A 23512-nucleotide genomic window follows, 5' to 3' on the forward strand; every position below is an offset into this window, starting at 1 on the left:
GGTGAAGGGCCGGCAGCGGCGCTCGCCGGACAGCGGCGGCAGCAGGAGGAGCAGCTCACCTGAGAGACGCAGCCCCAGCTCCCCCGTGTACAGAGGTAACGCATCGAGAAGGACGAAGCCCGCTTCCCTCCCCTGGGTGGGGGGGTACCTTCGGTTCATCCTTAATGTCCGCCTCTCGGGGACAGGGCAGAGAACGCGCCTCATCCCGCTGGGGTCTGTCCCCTCGGAGCCGCCCCCTGGAGCGGGGATGGGGGTTGGTTGGTTGGTTGGGGGTGCCGGAGCTAACCCCTGCTGCAGGTGTAGTGCTGCGTGCGGGCTGCTGCTGCCGGTGAGTCCGAGCTGTCCCAACCGAGTTGTTGAATATGTGTTGAAACCAAACGTCCAGCGCTCTGCCCTTCTGCACGGCTCTGTTTCTCAAGTATTTCCTTTTATTTAGCCTTCTCTAAGGGTTAAAATCACGTAATGTTTTCAAACACAGGCTCCGCAGTAAGAAGGAAATTGCCATATTGAAGCGCTTAAAAGCAAATAGCACCGTCTGTCTGTCTCCTCGTGATACTTAATACTGTATCTTGGAGGCTGTGGGAGCCCCAGCCCTGTGGCCCGAATGGGCCTGTAAAAGTTTAAAACGTTGAATTGGCTGCTAGTAAGCGCGACTTAACCTGTGTCAGGTTGTCTGCTGATGTGCTGTACGCGTTAAAGTGGCAGTGGCCATCTTACCTCCCCCCGCCAGTCCCTCGGCAGCTGAATGAGGGTGCACTGAGCAGCCCTGCCGTGCTATCGGGTATCACGCATCGCCTCTTCTCGGCTCGGCACCCCCCGCTTCGGCTCTCCCTTCCTCCAGCCTCGCTGCGTGCCGTTTCTGTGATAAACTGCGGTCTGTAGTGGTTGCCGACGTGTTTTGTAGCTGTGGGTTCTGCTATCTTCTCGCCAGCCCTCCCCCCTTTCAGCCTTAAATGTGTAGTAAATCCCTACAATCCGTAGTAGTTGTAACAGGCAGATCAACGTGACCGGGGATGGTCGTAAGGCATGGGCAGCGTTTTGCGGAGGAGCAAGATGTCACTGCCACCTATGTGCGGAGTTAATCTGCAGTGTAGTGTCTGCGCTTAGGCAGATGGCCGGATTTGTTGTTAACGTAGAAACAGAAATACTTTGTAACTTCTGCATGAATGTGTGATCTTCCTGAGAAGTTCTTGCATGCTTCAAGATGGAGCTGCTCTTCAGTGCTGTTGCTTCATTCAAGCTCTAGTTAAGATTTTCAAGATCATATTTTCCCTACTGCACGAAGCTCTAAATGTAGATTTCCTTCCCCCCCTTTTCAATGCTTAGAAAATGCTAACAGGAAACAAAACAAAACCAAAAAATGCAGTTCGCATGGATACTGCTAACACTGAAAGTGATGATGAATGCTGTAAATAATTGAGAGCCTGGTGCAAAACATTGTAGTGGTGCAGTGTGTGAAGGTCTGCGCTTACTGTGTGTTGAGGAGAGAGGAATGTGGACAGTTACCTGCAAGCAAGGAAAAATGCTGCAAAGTTGTGAAGTATTTCATTATTACGCATGGATTTTTTTGTCTGAGGGGAAATTTTAATTTTAGAAAGTGATTTCAGTCTTCATCTGTGGGCTCTTTTGCCCTTAATAAATTGGGCTATAAATTACTGCTGAATGACTTTTCTGTCATTAAACTTGTTGGAGCTTGCCTCTTGGTGAGCCACGCTAGCAGCACACACAACCTGATGCGGTGAGAGTGCAGCGTTGGAAATCATATATGGTCCATCAAGAAATCCACCCTGCAATCTGTATGTGCTGTGAGGAATTTGGACCCCCCTCCTCCAGGTCTAGCCAGCTGCTGCTGCAGAAGCTGACATCCTCCAGCAAATCCTGAATGAATGAATGAAAACAACGTGATCGCCCTAATAATGACCGCAGTCGCACGCGTCGTCATCAGCTTTATTTTTCCAGGAATACAAGCACCATTTTCTAGTGGGTTAGGGCAGCAAGGTACACTATTTCTTCACTCTTCCAAATTAAAAAAGAATACTCCCCTCCTTCACCCCCCCCCCCCAAACCTAGAGCTGTTTTACACAATTTGGAATATTGTCGTCTGCCATGGGCCAGGATTTTAGTCTTTGTTCCCCTGCGTATTCCCATCATTCTAATGCATGACGTCTAGATCCTGAAAATGATGTTTGTAGTGTGTAGGGTGGTAGTACTATACAGAAAATTGATTGGTGAACTGAAGGACTGCTGCAGTAATAATGGAGGGCTTGAAAAAAATGCCTGTTTTCAAACACAGGCCATCTTGCTGCAGCTTGTTAAACAATGTGCTACTCCAGCTAATTATAGTTGTGATCAGTGTTCAGGTCTTGGGGAAGCTACTTGATTAAGGGTTTTTTTGTCAGTTTTTAAAAACGTTTCCCACTGCTGTACAGTGTAAGCTTAGACTGAGGTAAAATCCTGTTGTTTTTCTCACCAGTGCGAGAGATCTGTTTGTCTTTGGCTCTGCAGTCTGATTTAGACTGTTCCACAAACATGCTTGTGCTAGAGGCTGCTTCTGGTTCTGATGGATAGGTGTTTTTTTTCTCTTCTGAAGACAGCTGCTCCTTCCCTACCTCATTCCAGCCTGTCTTGAACTGGATATGTCCTATTTTGTTGTAAATATTTTGGTGATTTGTCAGAGGTTCTTTTTTTGCAAATGATCTATGAAAACACTTCAGCTTTGAGCCTCTACAGGTCAGCGCAACTTCCATTGCAGGCATTGACATCACTACTACTCCATGAATGAAAGCAGCACGCTGCTTCTGCTCCTATCATCGTGCTCCCTTTTCTTTCTTCCTAAGATGCCAGAGATGTTTTTGTTCTGTAGCAAAATATTGTGTTTATTTGGTATTTTCTTTAAGCAAAATTCAGGATTTTGTAGTTCTAGGAAATGGTTGCTGCCAGTATTTGGTTAGTGTTGTTCATGAATGGATGAGAAATCATGAATGCTATATGCTAATTTCAAGATGCTAAAGAAGCAGGAAAAAGGGGCAAAAAACTTACAATACCATAGGATAAATCTGCAATATGTGAGTCTATGCCTTCCCTTTAAAACAAACAAACAAAAAAAAACAACAACAAAACACCTTGTTATTCCTGTCTCATAGGCATTTATAGCCTGTATTCATATTTTAGAGCTGGCAACTTAAAAAGTGGTTGAATGTGACAACATATGGTTTTCTTAGAAGGAATCTATGTACTTATCTGATGGTATAAATGTAACAGCAACAGAATGTAAAGCCGTGTGTTTTATGACGAAGGACAACTCAGTAATAAGGCAAAAAAAGAAAAAATCCTTTTTGAGATGATCAAACAAAATGCATTACTTGTAAACACGTAGTCCTAGTTGCAAGTTGTATTCATACCTGGATAAAATCTGTAGATTCTGATGTTATGTAAAGCAGTTTGTGTAAATCTAAGGGAGTGTGTTTCCTATGTAGTTTGTCCTTTGCATGGTATGTGATGTTTTGCATACAAGGAATGTATAAGTGATTTCTGTATGGTTTGATCTCAATATTGTTTTCATCAAATGCTTTGATTTATTTAGTGGTAACCATGGTGATACATGAGAAAAATACTGACACAGAATACTTTAATGTACTCAGCTTACACAGCTTATATCAAACTCTTTTTCCATAGCAGATTTTTTAAAGCAGTGGTTGGTTTTAAGGATGTGTGAAAAATACTTTAAGTAGTTTGGCTGTTAAGTGTTCCTAATATCTTTTACTTATCAAAATAGCTCCTGATCAGTTGCCAGCATTAGTCAGAAAATTAAAAAAAAAAATATATGCAGAGCAACTGCATGACGCAGGTCTTAGTAATAAGTATGTGGATTAGTAGTTGTGCTAGTAGGTAAGACCATTGGAGTGAGGAACAGGACAGGCAGTATTGCTGATTTGTAGACTTGTAAGGGATATCAGTGTTTAAAAATAAAAAAATCAGACTTCAAAAGGCAGAACTGTTTTGATATCCTGGATTAAAGCCATCCAGTATTTTGGCATCGTAAGCATTTATACTGGAGATCAAGATGATCTTTCATTTATTTCTAACAAATGTAGGTAAGGAAGTAATTTCTGTGATGCTTCCTATTTCCTGATGCCTGAATAATAGCAGTGTTCCCATAATTGAATGGCCAAAGCAGTTTTCTCCAGATTTGGCCTTCTCTCTTCCCAAAATAACTCTTGCTGGAATATAAGATGGTGATAAAGAAGACAATGGTTAAATTCAAACCAGTTGTTTTAAGTTGAAGACTTTTATTGTTAAGTGTTCTAATATCACTTCGAATAAGAATAGTTATTAGATGTCCTTAAGCATAAAGCAGAGTAGCTATTTGTGTTTCAGGTTAAGATAGCTGCAGGAATGAAAAAATGAAGTATTTTCTTCATTGAACTTACATGTTACTGTAGCAAGACATTAGTTATTAAGAACTCTCCCCCCACACAAATGAACTTTGAAGAGGCATATGTATATATGACACTTAATTCTTATTCTTTGGGAATAAGCAAATATTAGTGCCCATAACTGCAGTTACCATTAGCATAGTAAACCTGTGACTAATAGGCAAATTCCTGAAAATCACTGTTTCCATTTTTTTTGTCCTTTTCTTTCCCTGGAAGGTAGTGGGGTAAATGGAGACTATCTTAAAATTCAGATAGTGTGGATCAAAAGACTCATGGTTCTACCATAGATAACGTCACTGGTGTTTGCTAAGTATGGACTTGCAGATGAGTTGTTGAGCTTTGCTATACTGCTGAACTTGGTATCAGAGAGGTAGTTACTCTGAAGGGGGCTTTATACAGCTACTCTAGGAATAATCATGGGAGAGAGAAGTAACGATGCAGTAATTTTGAAATCTTTGTTCAACTCAAACTTGAAAGAAACTGCTGTAGCGATGTGAGACTTATTGGAAATAAAATATGCTTCTTGATGCCTCAGTTGGTTAATATTGAAATTTTTTATAGTACTTTATCGAGTAATTATTTTCATCCGAAGAAGGTTATAGTTTTTCTTCACAGTGAAAAATGAAAGATCCTATTTAAGCCAATTGGCTATGTCCTTCGTAGAGAAAAGCACTGTCAACACTTGATGCAATAGCTGGTTTTCTCTGGACTTAGCATAATTCAACAAAATTAATATACTAGAGTTTAATGTGTTGAGTAGCATTTTTTTAAAGTACATTTTCTTGGTGAAAAACAGGCCCTATTGTGAAGATATGTAACTGGAAAATTGGCTTCTAGACTTGAGATAGTTAATTGTGTTAATGATGATCATTTTGTTTTAATGTTAATATTTAAATGCATCAAGTTTACTTTCTTTCAACACTGTCTCCAATGTAATCCTATAGTGCATTAACAATGGCCCAAGGCATTTTTAGGCAAGTAAAATAGTATTTGTATCTCATCATTAGAAAGACTACATCCACAGCAACTCACGAACCTAAGATTATTCCTTCCTTCTTTTTCTCAGCATTTTCATGAGAGATTACAGTGAAGGAACATGAATGTACTTAATCCTTTATATGCTATATACTTCTCCCTAAAAATTAGTTTTGTCTTCAGTTGTGCTTTAATGATGTGACTGAAGTTCACTATTGGCTTGGTTTATTTTACCAGTTGTATTATTTTTGAATAAGGAATTAAATTTTCAAGCTTGAAAATGGCTAACAGGTACTGAAAGTTATCACAGTTTGACACTTTTGCACTATGGATATCACATGAAGTTTCATGGTAGTATGTAATCCTTCTGAATAGCAAGTCAGTCTCCAATTCTTTTCTGAAGCTGGGATCCCATCCATGAATTACTTGTTCGTGGTTGAAGCTGAAATACATGCTCTCCTGGGAGTCTGTTCCTTCTCTCCCAGTTATGCAAGTATGATGTTGAGGTCAGAACTTTTCTCTTATGCTATCTTTTGGCTTGATTGAGCTGCATTGAGTGAGGAGGAATTGTCCTGGTCTGTATATAAAATACATAGTTGATTTATACAAGAAAGAATATTTTTAAAAAATATCTTTTATTAAGACATTAAATAAAAAGGTAAGAATCCCATAAAACTAGTGGGATATTTGATATTTTGTGAAGCTTATGCAGCAGTCTGGTTTGATGGAAGTGGTTGCATTTCTTCGTGAGTTCTCAAGGTGCTTGTGAGGGATTCTTGACCCAGTAGTACAATAGTACTCTTCCTGTGCTTCATATGTGAAAGTAGTTGTTCCCAACTAGTGATGACATGAATAAGGTGTGATTGTGAAGTGGGAGTATTTTTCTCTGTTAAGATAGGTCTTATAGAAGTCTAACAAAGAGTCGTAATCAAATTTTTCTTTTGGTTAAATGTCTGATTGCAACTCTGTACATTCGGTTTGAAAATTAGCAGATAATATATTTGTCCAGTGAAAATGGAGTTGGAAACATGAAAGCATTGATGGCTGGTTTTTTTTTTTTGGCAATCTTGAAACCTGTTCTCAAATTTGATCCTCAGCGTGCCACCTTCACCTGCCCTACTCAATTGGTATCTGCAGTGCTTCTTATTAGCCACAACTGAGTCTTACCAAAATACTGACTGTCACATTTTAAAAACAGATTAACTTTCTTGGGCTGGAAAAAAAACTAGATGTGAGTGCCTTTACTCCAGCACTAGCTGTTTTCCACACAAACAATTTGTAAATAGGGATTAATCAAACCTATTAGTCTTGGTTTGATGGAGGATGGTTATGGTTAAAAGTTTCCATTTTTTATGGTAGTAGATCTCTTAAGTGACTTTTGTATTAGATATTGCTGCTTTGGAGGCGGTAGGTGTTTCCTTGTAGCTCAAAATGTTACAAGTTTGAGTTTTGAAACTTTAATGACAGATTTTTCTTAAATATTGTATTGGTTAGATCTTATTTAGTGTTGCATGTGCCCTAAAATAAACAGTGACATAATTGTTTAAAAGGGTTTAGCTTTCACTACTATTATTGTTAAATTGAGGACTAACTATTTGAAATGGATTTAATTCTCTGAATCAAATACAAATAGATAATTAGCAGCACTGTTTTTTATGCGCAGTTTTTGTACAACCTGAAACTAGCTTTACCCAAACTACACATCTTATGTCTTCTTTAGGAAGAATGTTTTTTATTTTGCTCAGTAAAGTGGTGACTAAGAACATTACATTAGCAGTTCTGTCATGATTTTCTACTTGTCTGAAGCCTACCATAGGATTGTCCTCTTCTCACTGTCTTCTGCAATTGTTCCAGTTTAGACTGTACTTCAGGTGTCCTGTTCTTTGAACTCTATAAGTCACCTGTTTGAACAAGGGTGGCTTCATCCTTCTTTCCCACATTCTCACACCAGGCGTTGAGTAAGGAGGTTAGTTGTAGGCATATTGCTGAATTTAGTAACACTCCTTGCTTGACTGATCATTATAAAGTTGCTGGCATTCTTACTATGAACTTGAAAATCATTTCACCAGCTACATAGGTTTAACACTTTATCTTAAGTAAATATAAGTCTGTTTTTTGAAATTGTTTTCAGTCATGGTAACCACTTGATTGGGAAATGATTAAATTATTTTTGCCTTAGTCCATGAACAGTGTACCAAGGCATTTTCAGGATAACGCCAACAGGATATTTTGAGTATATTGGGTTGTGTGTGGCTGTATAGTTCTTGTGCAGATAAACAGTGTCTTCCTGATAATATGACAATGGCACTTGATATGAGAAAGTACAGTATGGGCTTTATCTGTCATGTGAGGCTTGGGATACCAGGAGTACACCATGCTCTTGCTTGGTGGTTCTGGTTCAGCAGGTGGTCGCTTGTCAACTCTGTTGATTCAGCACTGGTCTGCAGAAACTTGCCCATAATTGCAAACCTTGCTTCTTCCAAATATGACGTGTCAGCAATTGACTGTTTGTGAGTAGTGTAAGTGCAGATATAAATGCCTGAGTCTGTGAACGTACAGGTTCCAGGGGCAGTGGTACAACTGCTTTCCATTTTATAACCCATACTGGATCAGAAATGTTGCTTTAACATTTTGCACTTTGTTGCCAGAATTCAGACATCGAGATGAGGTGCCAGTGAGTGACTCTGCAAGAACTGTGGGTATGTGCTGTAGTCTCAGCCACACTGCTTCCAAGCATCGTGGCAGAGCTCAACTGATGTTTGTTGTTTTTCTTTTTTTTTTGGAGACTGAAGTGCTGGGAATTATGTTGCATAGTCTTTTGGATTTTGAAGTGTTGAGTGTATACCTTTGTATCCAGTATGTCAGGTATCATCCAGAGTCTTTCTGTTATGTAGGATATCATAACTTTGTTTTTCAAGCAGTGGAGATCTTGACTTGTTCACTGAAAATTAAACCTAGACTTAAACTGAGTGTCCTGGAGCAGATTTTGAACAGAGACTCTAAAAATATCAGCTAACTGCTTAAGAATGCAGAATAAAACTTTGCTTTACACAGAAGTTGGGAAGCTGCCAGCTTATGGAAGAGGTGGATTTGGGCAGTAGTACAGAAACAGAAGAATTCATATTTTCAAACCAAGTTGTGTACTGAAGGATGCAGTCCTTGCATTGTTTATAATAATACTCATTTTAACGTGGTTGTATACATCATCTGTAATTATTCTAGGGAGAGAATTAGCTTATTACCATTATTCTGTGGAGTCTCATGGTTTTATTTAGTGTTGCTCGTTATGTTTTATGTAGAGTTGGAGGAAGTGGAGAGATGTTTGCAAAAATGATTAAAATAAAAGCCTCTAAGATAGTTTTTATGGAGTTTGATGACTTAGAACACGGATGAGCAGAAGCAGTGGATACACTGGTGCTGTTTGTACGGTAAATGTTAGATGTTTTTTTTTCAGCTAGACCTTCTTTAGTTGTTCAAATTTACATGCATATACAGCAAAACAAAATCCTGCGAAAAGTAAATGATGTATAAGGCTGGAGTAAAGTTTCAGATTTCCAAAGGAAGTAGTTTGATAAATTCCACTGAACATGGCTGCTCTAAATGTGGAGAGAATCTGGTTTAATGAAAAAATATTAAACATATTGGAATCTTTAAAACATCAGTAAAAGTTGAAGAGCTGATCTGATTGCTTGGACATTCATCTCAAAACTGCTGATGGGAGCTTGTGGAGAACCTGAAAGAAACAGGGCAAGGAACTCAAGATAACACGTCACATTGCTGATCAAAATCTTAACTGAGGATGGTTAAAACCCAAACAGAATTAGTCTCTGTGCACTTAAAGACCAAAACTGGAAACTGTAGTTGAAGCTATTCTGAAGGAAAAAAAAAAAAAAAGAGATGAATGATGATCCGCAGTTGGCTTATTGGAACTGTGTATTTGGAATTAGAAATTACCTCAGTTTTGATGCAGGTTATAGATTTTAATCAAATCAATTAAGTGGTTTCTTTTAGAACATTCTAGAAAAGCTTTCTCAGGCTTTTGTATTTACCTGTGACTTTATAAATCAATGTATTTGAATAGGAAGTGGTATTATTTGTATGGATGTGAGAAGAGCTGATATATAGTTGTATTTTTAAATTGTGGAAAATATGAAGACCAGTTGTAAATTACCGAGTCTGGTCTAACTTCTGCTTTATGTCCAACATTGGAGCAAATTCTGAGGGGTAGTGGAAAGCAGCGAGAAACATTGAAGTACAAAATAGGTTTTCCAAACTGTGTAGTGCTCACCCTGTAGTTTTTGTAGGAGAAATTATTTTCTGCACAGGAAATAGATCTTAATCTGTTTACGCAAATTTCAAAGCGAGGGTGGTAAAACTGTAGATGAATTTTGAGAGATTTAATTAGCACACAGGTTATGCAGCAAAAGCTGAAGGACCTTGGGAATAAAAATATCAGAAATAATGTGAGATTTGAAAGTCTAGAATGTGTGTTTATGTATGTGAGGTAATATTTGATTCCCCTTTGTGGTGCTGGAAAACGCTGGAGGGTGGAGTTGGGTGATAGTGGGATCTCTGGCTGCCAGCCTGAAGCGACTGAAGAAGTACTGGGCACAGGTTGAGTCTTGCAGAGTGAGCAACCTGCTGAGACACTGTCTGAGGTGCTGCACATGTTTTTGGGCTCCATGCATTAATCTGGTTTTACTTTCCTATTTTTCAGTACTTTTTAAAGGAAAATATTATTCTTGCTTAATATAATTGTCTCTAGCTAGGAAAGTGCTTTCTGCCCGTGGTCAGTGGTGATGAGGATGATAATAGTGATAACAGTTTTGTGAGTTTTTGTTGTGACAATGGTAACTAATGCCTTTTAACTTTTTACAGTGTTTGTTTTTTTCAACTCAGAATAATGTCAGGCTGCATTTTGAAAAAAAAGTGGAATTAAACATACAAAACCCTCACCTTTCCAAAACATTTCATTAAATTAAGTATTAGGAAAAAAAAATTCCCTCAAAATAATCCAGTTTATTCAACAAAGGTTGTATTATCTCCAGTTTCTGAATTAATGCTGTATAATTTCATTCAAGATTTTAATTTTTAGTACACCAGAAGTAGAAAGAACAGCTTTAGTGCTCTTTTGTTGGGTCCCAGTAGTTTATTTCTCAATATTGGATTCATTTATCATTAGCTGATCTAAATTAACTAAAATGAAGAAAATATTCTCCCTTTACCTGCAAAAGTGACCAGTGGCTAATGGTTTTGTGCTTTCTTAATGTTTAACTACTGAGCTCTACTCGATTTTGCTTTCACTTCCAAAAGTAGGAATATGTTTGAAATAGCATCATTTAATAAAATTGGGTAAGTTTAGGTCTTTGCATAATATTTACATCTGAAATGATAACCTTAAAAATGCATTCTAAAAATCTGGAACATATAAAAATGAGGGTTTTAATTTACTTTTCAGTGTCCTATTAGAATGTAAATGCATAGGTTACATCTGTTGAACAAAGCAGGCTTTTGTAATCTTAAATGCTTAGTCACTTTATACAGGATCTATACATGCCAGCTTTAATCTTTGTGAGAAGAATAACTTGGCTTTAGAGGGCTAAAACTTTCTTCCTTATAGTTTGTTTACTCTTCTTACTCAGATTAGAGCTTTCTTTCTATGCTTGATCTCCAGGGATAATGTTGATTTTTTTTTTTTAAATAGTTTTGCTCTGGACAGAATCTGACTTAGGAAAAATACACATAAGTCACGTTTTGTTTGACCTGTAGTTAGGTGCAGCAGGGACATGAGGTAGAGACTACATCCAAGCACTGTGCCTTCCCATGCAAACATATGGGAGGAGTTGTATGGTCTTGAGGTGTCATGCATAAAGCCTTTGTGATGGGGAGATGCTTTGACCTACATGTTGGATTCAGTGACTAATCAGGACATGTATTGCCTTTCTAGGCTCCTTAGTCATGGCTGTACAAGATAACTCAAATAGTTGATTCCAAATAGTCTTACTATGGGTGTCTGTCCACAATTTTCCTTTGAAAAGGCAAGCTATTTTTGTTTGTTTCTTCATTATAAGTGTATGGGGCTGCTGAATCACGGCCTGAACCTCTGATTGATCACCTGAGGTGAGCAATGAGTCAGCCATGGGAGCACAGGTGAAGGCAATTCACCTGTGCTGCAGGAAGGGGTGGAGCTGGCTCCACCTCTCCTAGACCCCTTTAAGAGCTGACTGCCAGGGGGGAAGGATCTCTCTGGAGATCTGCTCCATCGGAGTTCATCTTGCGAGCCCAGGACAGGGTGAGTGACTTTCTCTCATCTTTCTCTCATTACTCCAATATTAATTATATTAGCCAAGCTCCTGGATATATATATACCATCTGTATATCCACTGATTATACAATAAGCTACCTCTTGTATTGATATACTTGCTGTTTCATGCAGTTCAGTTTGAATTCTCCTAAACCTCTTGATGCACAAAAGACACTGACTTAACTACTAAGCTGTGAAGTCTATATGTGGAAGAAGGGTTCCATAATTTTTACATTTTCTGAAAAATCCATGATGTGGAAAGTGCATTGCTCATGGACATGTGACCCTCCTATCTGGCATGGCCATGCTTACTCACACTCTATGTCACAGCTTCCTCTGTCAGCTTGGCCCTTGAGCTACTGGGTTACTTTGAATGGCAGGCATGAGACCTGTGGGCTGCAGTCAGCTTGGTTGTTGGAGACCGGGGTAGGTCATAATGCTGTTCTCTACCTCCTTTTTGTGGTCAGTTCAGTGTTATGAGTGATGAGAAGAAATTGGAGTTAATTGTATCTGTCTATTTAGAGCAGTAATTTCATAATGTCATCTCCACTCGTTTTTAGTCATCTAGTCTCAGTTTCTAAAAATGGAAACTTCAGAACAGTCAAATAAAAAAACAATGTGGTGTGCGTAATACCATAATTTCAGCTCCCTATCTGTATTGTTTCTAATGGATCAGAATAACTTAAAATGACTCTTATCATATTCCCTCAGAAGCAAAACACTACAGTACATTCTGAATGTTTAAAAAAACTATTTTGCTTTGTTTTAAGCTGTTGAAGTGATCAAGTGTTTAATTTTAAATTACGAGAGGAATACTGTAATGATGCAAAAATCATATTTTATGCATTCCAGCTGCATACTAGGGTGTTTTTTGAGTTGCTATATAAAATCATTTTTGGTTATTTTGAATGAACCACATGTGGCAAACAGTGTGCTCATTGTTGATCTGCACCTCTCTGAGCTGCTAATACAGTAGGTCAGCAAGTCTGCAGATTTGTTCAGGAACAAGTCTGTCAGTCACTGGCAACTGGGAAATGTCTTTTGAGCTTATAGATCTATCCTGTGGAGTAAAATTTCTGGGTACCCCAAATCTCTCACTAATCCTCCTCTTGAGAGATTTTTGGCTTGAGTTACAAGAGAAAAGTCTTCCTGAGAAGGAAGATAAAATGGTGTTGTTTTTTCTTTTTGAGCAGCTTCTAAATCCCTGTTTCTCAGTCTTTCCCCCTCACAATGCCGATAGAGACAAATTCTGAAAATAAATGCACAATGGTTTGTCCATCTACCTGCATAATCAGATTGGGAAGTGCCATTGAATGTATTTTAGGAGTCAGTACAGTATCAGTGTATACTCAAACAACCAAACAACAAGCTGAAAAAAAACCTAACCAGCGTGTTCAGTGGCCATTGCTCCTCTTCTATCTGAAAGTCTACTTCTGTAGTACCCAGTAGATCAGTTTGAAATGAAGGGAGAACAAATGTGTGGTAAAGGTGTAGCAGAAGAGGGGGGGTTTGGAGTAGAAATGTTTTGAGTAGTCATGAGGTATAGTGGCTACTGTCATCACATGACCTGAGTATTGTCTGCCATTCTCAGTAGTTAGTGTGGGTCACCATTCCTATTTCCATTTCTAGGTTACAGTTTCTATTCCTGTGCTGCGTTCCTGCGTACTTCATTATTTAAAAAGTGCCAAACACAGGCGCTTTCTGAATTACTGGTATTGCAAATTGCTGTAAACTTGTTGTCTCTAGTAGGAATGTCCCAGATGTGGCTCATTCTCCTTTGTGTTATGGTTTCTGGTGTAAACATCTTCTAGACAGACTAATAGAACTTTAACTTTGGGGCTTTTGAAAGAAGTGCATCACATCACTCCAAGTGAGTCAAGAGTCTTGCAGGCCTCATGTGTTGGGTGTATTTGGACAAAATTCTGTGGAAGTTTTGATTTCCTAGGTAAAATCTTGCCAATGTGTCTCAAACTTGGAACTCATTTCATTAGTAGCCCTGAAGGTGAACCAGCAGGTTCTGTAGAGCATCAGTAACTAAACTGAAGAGAAAAAAAAACATATCATGAAACTGTCACACCTGTACTGTGGAAATCTAGTGTTATTTCTTGGTATCATAACTGGGCTGGTCATTGGAGTTACAGATGAGCTTTGAAGAAAAGATTAACCTTTTGGTGGAAGACTTCTGCAGTCAGGTGACATTGGTAATGAGATGACAATATTTCTGGTTTTAGGGATGAATGAGTTTTATTTTTAATTCACGTTTTTCATTCTGCTTGAGAGGAATCTGTCATCTGAGAAGTTCTCCAGATATTTTTAGTGTTTTGGAGCTGGATATATCCATTCCAAGATGTGAGTGGAAGAGCTTTGACCAAACTTGAAGCTGTCTCTGCTAGATACTGAAAGAGACATGGGAAGAAAAGATGATGAAAAGTGAGCTTTGGATTTAGCTGAAGCAGTTTTCAGGATGGTACTGATACTGGCTTTCAGTCTTGCTCCTTTTCTGCAGGTAATTTACTTTCTTGCATGCACAGCAGAGCACGTTAAGCCAAAACAAGTTGTGATCATAGCTTGAGATTATGTGCAGGTTAGCTGCCTCTGTGTTGGGTAGGGAGGCAATCTCTTCATTTTAGAGCAGTAGCAGATGGTTTTATTTGAACCCTACATCTTTTTTGAAAGAACTGTCATGTGTTAGTTGTACTGAATTACGTTTTGCTGGCAGAGAAGTGGAAACCTTTTTCAGTCGTTCTAGGTGATATAGTTAGAATTCTTTTGGCTGTCGATGCAGCATGCAGAACCATAATTTCACGCAGCTTGTGTTAGCTGATTCCTGCTGGGAGGTATGATCACTCGGAATTTTACCAGCTGTAGTATTCAAGTGGGCCCTTGTGTCATTTATTGCAAGAAAGGTCTAGCAAAAGCTCTTAAATACATACCATTAAAACTTGTGGCATATTTTACAGAATGCATGAGGTATTTTGCCTTCCTATAACTGTATGTCTTGCTTTTGTTATTTATAGCTTACTTTTTCAAGTAACATGATACTGAAGCACTGTATTCCTAAGATTATTTGTTCTGGAGGCAGTGCAGAGCTCTTTTTGAAATGAAGCATCTCACATCACTGAAAAAGAAAACAAAATTGTTCTGACTTCCTACTATTGTAATGAAATCCGTTCATACACTGATTGCTGTTAGATGTGGTATAGTCTGAAACGGGAGTAATTTTTGAAACTTGTGAATATTGCTCAAGCCAGTTAATAGAGCCCATCACTGCTCCAGCCCTGCTGTTCCTCCTGGCTCCCCTGTGGTTGTTTCTGCCCCGTATGTTCTGTCAACTCTCCCTCTAATGGTGAAAACTATTTATGACTTTTTTTTACATAGTTTTAATTTTCTTTGTATTTAATTCAGCTTATCACTGTCCTATGGGTTCATGCATCTCCTTGTGCCATCCCAAGGTGTATATGGAAGGAGCAGACAGCACTTGAGTTGGCATTACGTTACTGGTAGCTTTGTTTTATTGGTTTATGCAGCTGAGAAACTGTGTCCTCAGTTTATTTCCTGTGGTTCAATAAATAAAAGTGGTAGGTGCTTAAAAGACTTGGACTTTCATTTGCTTAGCTTTAGGGCTTTACAAAGTGTCCTGCAGTTCACTTCGAAGATTGCCATGGAAAAAAAAATACAGTAGCTTTTGGTGGTGCTACTTTCTGTTCCTTTTGTGGGCTTCCAATATAAGGCTTACTGTTGCCTTTCCTCTGGTTGTAGGACAAGGTGTAGACCTCAGTTAATGCTCTGATTGTATGTGTTTTTGGGCTTATGCTTTCTTGTATTAGTGCAAGCCATACCCTAATCATGGTGTTAATGCTATGTAAAGCATTGGTGTGGAGTCTGCCTTTTGACACCTAGGCAGTATAACAAGAGAAAATGGATTTGGAGATCCTTGACCTTGTTTGGCCTCAAAAAATTGTACAAACACATATTGTTGTCAAGTTTTGAGCAGCAAACAGGATTTTGATGGGTCAGATCATTGCATAGCATGTGACTGCTTTGAAAGTAATTTCACTTGCAAACCTCCTTCAGTGGGGATGAGCAAGATAGACAGTAGCTTTAATGTAGGGCTTAGACTGGCTTATGTAAAGTCTAGAAAATGAGTATATGAAGTAATTTTGCCTAAAGGACAAAACAAGATGATCCAGAGAGCTTGCCATAAAATTCTGACGTGGGAAGGAACAATCTCATGAATCACTGTACTTTTTGCTTTACAAATGAAATGTAGAAGTGTTCCATGATCTAATTGTACAGGGAGAGGAATACAAGACTGTAGGCACTGTGATGAGTGAAGGCAAACATACTAGCTGCCTTGACCTGAGCGATGTCAGGGCAAAATACAACCGCAGACTTCTAGCTTGCTTAGGCCTTTTTGAGATATTGTAAACAACATGGGATGCAATACATGAAAACAAGAAATCTGGTGTATGTTTTCTTGAGAATCATCCTTCTTGTCAGGGTTTGTATTTTAGTGTTAGTACAGCTAAGCAAGGTGACTTGAGTAAGTAAAAGCCTGAACTGATACTTTGTTATGCTTTCTTATTCAAGAGGTCTGGCTTTCCTGAATTGCATCACCACCATGCTTGTTTATTTTCTTTGAAAATGTATCACACAGGTAGACTTGTTCTTTGCTGGTACAAACACATTGTGGTGTTTTTTGTAACTAAGTTTTACCTTCTGTATTTTTTTCTTCCTTTGTCTGATGCTATCTGTGTTGATGTAATGGCATTCTTCTTGGCTTAGCATTTAGACAAACGCTTCTGATATGTTCTTGCCATTGTCTGTCATAGCTAGCTTTTAACGTTTCATGTCAAATGTAGCCTGACTTCTTTTGTTAATTTTGTTCTGGTTTTCCACAGTGGACAGGCCAAAATCCCAGCAAATCAGAACTTCTGGTACCATAAGGCGAACTTCTTCTTTGGACACAATTACAGGACCTTACCTCACAGGACAGTGGCCACGTGATCCGCACGTACACTACCCTTCATGTATGAAAGATAAATCTACTCAGGTAAAAACATAAAGCAGCGCAGCGGAGATGTTTCATGTAATTGATATCTTTCTGGTAATGCTTTTTTTCACTTGATCTGGAGTCTTAGCACAGTTTAATTCCAAAGGAGTGTGGATTCACTTAATTTTATTATAAAGCCCTCTAAATAGGGTTCAGTAGTGTTGTCCTGATCAATGTCAGTTCAGTAACATGCTACACAACTGATAGTTAATACTGTTATGCATTTAGTAGACAGTGCTGTTGGGAAGAGTAACCTCTTGAAGCCAGACATCAGAGTGAGTCTTACATAAACTATGAAGGGAAAACTACAGGCCCTGTATGTCCCAGTACTCCTGGATCCTTCTCAGGGGTCTGTCCTTGGTAGGATCTGATAGCAGTTGGGCTGCTGTGGCATTTATAGTGTTCCATCACTCTTTGGCTGAAAGTTAAATATTCTTGTTTGCCCAGCTTCTGGTTGCATTGGCCTTGTTGTCCAGAATGTTCATCACCATCAAGCAAGTTAAAAAATAATTCTGAAAACTCAAATCCGTAGTGAAGAAGTCATGCATTGTTTTCATAGCATTGCTGGGGTATGAAGCAAGTCTTCTCAATTTCAATATTCTAAACTAAACTGTTGAAAAGCAGAAGGAACTATGTCTTTGATTGTATTTCTAATTTAGGGGCCATGTATTGACAGTTATGTCAGTTGTCTGTGCTGTGATTCTGGTCCACTGTTACCAGTGGTGTTGTGTATAGAAGAATCAATATATTTTCCTATCATCTTAACTTCTGTATATAAATCTGTTAAACCACTAAGACTTTTCTTCATGGAAGCATATGTTGTAACAATGCATATAATATCTTTAAAATAGCAAGGATTTTTTGGTCATAACTTCACCTGTAGATGTACAGTTTTCCATTAATCTTCTGTTTCCAGTGATTTGCCACACATTTGTTGCCTGTTCTGTCTCCATTGCTTGCATTGCAGCATTTCATTGTTGCAAATGCAACATCTCTTTTAATTATTCTAGGTTTTAGTCTTCCATGTAATACTGACCAGTTAGAATGTATAAATGATTTTTCACATATTTTTAATGTGCTGTTATGCAATGCAAGAAGCCCTCTAATGGGGAAAGGATAAGGGTAGAAAGCTTAGGGGGAAAAAGTGTCTGTGTGAGTTCTCTAAATGTTAGGTTACCTGTGTAGGCTTAGAGAGCTATTAGCCTAACTAACGTATGTAGCTTTAACATGATCCAGAAGTCCTCTTTAATGAATTTGGGAATCAAATGAGTAAAATTTGTTCAAAGAAGCTTAGGATTTACAGAAACCTGTTGTGTGGCTCTTCAAAAAAAATCATTTGTTCACATTACGCACATTCCTTTTGAAAACAAGCAGTCATTTTTAAGAGAGAAGAATAAGCAGTCATCTTTGCAGTCATGAAGGATCTAAATAAAAAGCTGTTTGTTCTGGGTTTGCTTAAAAGGTACTTTAATTTCATAATGCTGTATCTTGAAGGTCTTTTTTACCATAATTTCTGTCCAGGAAAATTTCTGTAGCATGCTTTGTAGTTGCTAGATTTCTTATCCCCTTTCATATTAGTATACCCAAATCAAACTTTGTAAGTACTCTTATGAATGAAATATTTGGCATATTTAAGCTTTTCCAAACAAACTTTTTCACTACTTATAGAAGATAGAAATAAACTTGTTCTAAAAATACTTGAGCTCTGTGCATTTGGCAGTAAAATTACTTTCCTAGCAAGCTGAAAATAAGTGTTGAGGTTATTTGACCTACTGGCTGCCACCTTTGGTCTTCTTCAGAAGCAAAGCTTAGTGAGGGTCAAAAAATACTTTGCCTTTACAGCATAATCAGATGAAACAGGGAAGGCAGTACTGTGGTTTCTACAAGGTGAAGGATTACTTCAAAGGAATTAACATGGGGAAGTTTACTTGGTTTGGATTTGTATGGGTGTCGTCTTATTCAAATTATGCATATATAAAACCAAAGCAATTAGCAGTTTTTTAACGTGGGTTGGGAAAGTGTGTATTTAACTACTGAGGAGTGCACAGACATAAAATGGAATAAGCATAGTGATTGGCACAGCAGCTTCCAAGCTTTTGTAAGTAAAATGTTCAATAGGAAGGCTTTTAAAGGAAATTACTGAGTTATGTTTTGATTTTGTTTTTGACTGAACTCTATGTGGTTTGAAGCCTATCTATTTTCAAGAACCGAGGATGAGTTCCTAGTTCTTGACAGAATATATGCATGACAAATTAACACCCTGCTCTTTGCATGAGTACCGGCACAGATACTTTTACCACGTTGTGTTTCTTGGCTAAGAAACAGTTCAGAGCAAGGGAGTCCATATCGTTTTCAGTAGCTGAAAATAATTACACTTGGTAGTTTATCAGAGTGAAGGATGATAAGAAACAATAAAAAGATAATGAAAATCAATAAAATCAATTTTTTCGTATGTGTTTTTCATTGGGAAATAAATTCTCATTTTACTGATCTCAGGAACAGTACTTCCCGTCCAACTTAGGTTGTAGGTGGAATAATGATTTCTCATTCAAGGGTACTTATTTTCCCTAATCAAACATTAATTTTAGATCTAGATTTTGAGCAGTTCTGTGAAGATGGTGATTATTCCTTAGAATTCCTGCAGTTAAAAATCATAATAATAAAAAGGTGATATTCTGGTCATTGTTAGTTAGGTGAACCCTTAATGAGTCTTACTATAAGTTCTTTGAATCTGCATAGTGCTAATGAATAAAATGTCTCTCCTTTCTTTAAAATTAAACCAGTATTAAAAAAAGTTTTCAGTAACATTATTTAAACAGAGTAATAGAGCTCTGTTTTTTGTTTCCATTTGTTACTATTCTCCAAAAAGGAACTATAGTTCATTAAGTGTTTTGAGTGAAAGCACTGAAGAGGAATGAAGCTGTTTCATTTGCTTTTGGAAAAAGATCCTACAACTTCATTTACGGTGATATCAAACTCTACATCTCAGTTCTCCATGCGTTTGTGTAGGTGTTTGTGCATATGCATGCAGCTAGCTGATCTTCAAGGAGCGGCGTGTTTTGGGTAATGAAAGATAAATATTTTGTTTAGTACAACTTTAGATATTTCAGAAATGGAGAAAAACTTACTGCTATACTATGTTATTATACACAGTGACATACCTCGTATATCCTCGTGTACCCTTCTGAATTCCTCTGCTTTCCTACCTCCTTGTCCTTTTCATTAAAGTTTGAGGTTTTCAATTCACAGAATTTAAAATTCAACTAGCTTTCTTCTGTGTTTCTTCTGTCTGGTCGGAAACACTGAGGAATTTTGTATACTACTTCTTTGTACTATACATGTACCAATTTCTGCCAGCTTTGAGCAATAATTCTATGTTGAAACGATTATGCCTAACCTCAGAATTGTCAGAAACAGTTGAATAATCATCATAGTTTATTAATGTAATTACTTGGCAGTAGCTAAATCGTTGAAAGCATTTTTTATAAAATGAAAAAGGGAGATTTGGGATAAAAATATTTTCAATGACATCAGCATCATATATTGCCAGTTAAAATGAATCTATCTAATCTTTCTTGATCTGAATAACAAAAAAAAGTCCAAGTAGTATATGAATCAGTGATTCCTCCATTTTAACTGGATTCCAAGATGCTTGGATATGCCTTTTTAATTGTATATGGCAATTATGTATTACACAAACAGCAAAGAAGAGAGTTTGCAAAGTGCATTTCAGGATTTTTGTTGAACTATTCTCTAATCTAAAGAATAATGCAGAGTTATTAAGCTGAAATGCTTGGCTAAAATGATCTACTTCCATATAGATCAAGACTTACCTCTCCTTAATCGCCTATATGATATTTTGTTCCCTTTTGAGTAGAAATTGTTGCTTAAAAATTGATAACATAAACCAGGAGATTGAAGCTTTTTAAATAGAATATTAGTTAACAGGATTTTTTTAACTTTTGAGGGAGGTATCAAGGAGAAAAAGGTGCATGCTATAAAACTACAAGTTTATCATTCTGACTTTTCTTAATCTATCAGATGTTTAAGAAGAGTCAAGACCTGTAATGAAGTCAGTTTCTAACTCCTTAGGGCATTTCTTTTTGTCAAATTTCTAAAGGTCATTTGAATGCTCTAGAAACATGTGAAGGCTGATCAGACTGTCTAGTGCTGTTGTTGCATTTTTTTAAAATGAAAAAATTCTTCAGAAACATTATCAACTCCATAGTAAAACAGACTCATGTTCTTAATCTTTGCACCCATCCCACAAAACTAGTTCTTCTGGGATGCAAGCTAGATATAGTAATCAGAGTGAAGGGCTGGCTATAAAATGTGAGATGTTTATTTTAGTCTTATTTTATATTTAGGTAGGTTGGTATGTTGTTGTTCCAATCTAAATGAAATAAAATTATGTGGATGTACATCCCTGATATAGATGGAAAAGCAAGACAGAATTACTGAAGGCTTTGGAAGAAATGCTAATCTCTGCAAGGCTGGATGAGTTAGAACAATGGTAATTGGGATTTATGTTAAAACTGAGAAGAGCAACCAGATGTGGTGTTTGCAGCTCACCCTATCCTGCGCACATGCTTTGCGTCAGCTGAGATCAGGACCTTCGCATTTCGAAATATCAGCCATCCTCCTCTTGAAGTTGAATTGTGCATTATTTAACCCTTTCCACGTTTCCATCCTAAGATGTTTTGAACCTTAGTTTCTTTTTATAAAATTGTAGGAAATATCCTGGTTAGCTCATGCTTAATACGATAAATGTGTTTCAGCTTTGAAGTGGTATTGCCAGCTTCACAGGTGGTACTGATGACCTCTGTTACTTTGTTTCTGACTTGAGATGAAGTAGCTAACTGGTTTTGCTTTCTGTGATGCAGAAATTTATCTTCAGATACCATTTTGAATTTTGTTCATCCTGTTTTTTTAAATGTTTAATGAGTGAGGAGTGCACTTTGCAGTGGCTTCAGATGAAGACTTATATGAATAAGATTGTTGTGTAGAAGCTGTAAATAAAGATGGGATAACTTTCACAAAACGTGGCTTTGTCTGGGGTGCAGAACAACTTGTTCTTATTTCTGTTGTATTAGAATGTGAATCTTTTTTTGAGAAGTTTTGCTTGAATATAAAGACTTGGGATAAGACCCATGTTTTTCTTCATTTAGTGTGGGTTATGTTAGAAGCAGAAATGCATAGCATTTAAAGAAGAGTCCAGCTTGCTATGATACTCTGGCAACTGCTTAGGTTTATTTTTAACTTTTTTTTCCCAGCTGATAATAAATATCACATTAGTACAATATTACCTGAGTTTACTTTGTGCTAGAGAGTATTGTACTCTTTTATAATACTGCAAAGAAAAGTGATGGATGCGATCTATCTCTATCCTGGTATTTGTAGGTATATTTTGAAAGGTTGTGACTTGCCTCAATTTACCAGAGATTGAAAGCAAATATGTGTAATCCTTGACTCTATGAATAATATTAAACTGGAAGAGTGTCAAAGCATAGTTTGAGGACATACAGAATCTAGTGCTGAGTGAATGGATTTTTACATATTTGTTGTTCTGAACTCATTTATTAAGTCAACTGCAATGCAGGTATTCACCTCTGTCTTTTCTAGCAGTACCAGTACTGTTGATGAAATTCTTCAGAATGCTGCTATTCTTGTTTTTCCTATTTGGATCAATATCTACGCTTTAAAAAAAAAAAGCCAGCAAGTTCTCACTACATTCCTTGGTTTGTTCTGTTTTGTCTATTTCTGTTTGAGTAACTCAGACTTTTTAGATACTCATTGTCTTTTCTGTTCTATTTATTATGCTGTTGTTGAAAGGCTATGAGCTTATAGTGATGCCTGCCACGCCCTCCCAGCCTAAAGGAAAATATTTAAGCACCTGTTCCCACTTTGTTTTGGAGTTGTTCATCAAACTGTGGAGTAATGTGATGTTCAGAAAACATCACTGGAATGTTAATTTCATAGAATCATTAAGGCTGGAAAAGAGCTCTAAGATCATTTAGTCCGATCATCAACTCAACTGATCACCATCATGCCTGCTAAACCCGTGTCTGCCAGTCCCACATCTACATGTTTCTTGAAAACTTCCAGGGATGGTGATTCTTGCACCTCCCTGGGCAGCCTATTCCAATGGCTTGTCACTCTTCCTGAGAAGCAATTTTTTCTAATATCCAACTTGAACCTCCCCTGCCACAGCTAAGGGCCGAACAGATCTCCTATCAGTAGTTTGCCTGGGAGAAGAGTCTGACAAACCCATCACGCTATGACATTCTTTCAGGCAGTTGTGGAGAGTGACAAGTTCTCCCCAGAGCCTCCTTTTCTCCAGACTAAACAATCACAGTTTTCTTATCCTCTTCTCTGAAGACTGATGTTCAAACCTTTTGCCAGCTTTGTTGCCTTTATTTTTGGATATGCTCCAGGGCTTTGATGTCTGTCCTGTAGTGAGAGGCCCAAAACTGAATACAGCCATTTTGAAAGCCCACAGTTAGAGGCTCCATTAAAATACAGAACAAGTAAATGTAGATAACATTTGCATGGAACAAGGCACTTCTAGGAAAAAAAGAGTTTATAGAATCATAGAACGGCTCTGAAGCTGGACTCATCTGCCATAGGTAGGTTGCTGTCCAATAGATCAGCCTTCCCAGAGCCCCAGTATCCCTGGCTTTGAATGCCTCTGGGGATGGGACAGTCACAGCTTCTCTGAACAACCTGTTCCAATGCCTCACCTCT

The 23512-nt window shown here is 37.9% G+C and overlaps 1 protein-coding gene across 1 annotated transcript in view; it reads left to right on the top strand.

Annotated features, from left to right (window-relative positions):
* Position 1: 1 nt before the first annotated feature.
* Positions 2 to 23512, top strand: part of GLCCI1 (glucocorticoid induced 1) — a gene marked incomplete at its 5' end in the record, with an annotated part of 52328 nt that continues 28817 nt past the window's right edge. Inside the window, 2 exons of the mRNA XM_010712664.2 lie at positions 2 to 95; positions 16617 to 16768. Coding sequence (XP_010710966.1) covers positions 2 to 95; positions 16617 to 16768 — 246 coding nt within the window. The remainder of the gene's footprint in view (positions 96 to 16616; positions 16769 to 23512) is intronic.

This window comes from Meleagris gallopavo, chromosome 6 (assembly GCF_000146605.3).
Source record: "Meleagris gallopavo isolate NT-WF06-2002-E0010 breed Aviagen turkey brand Nicholas breeding stock chromosome 6, Turkey_5.1, whole genome shotgun sequence".
In the NCBI taxonomy this organism is placed as follows: domain Eukaryota; kingdom Metazoa; phylum Chordata; class Aves; order Galliformes; family Phasianidae; genus Meleagris; species Meleagris gallopavo.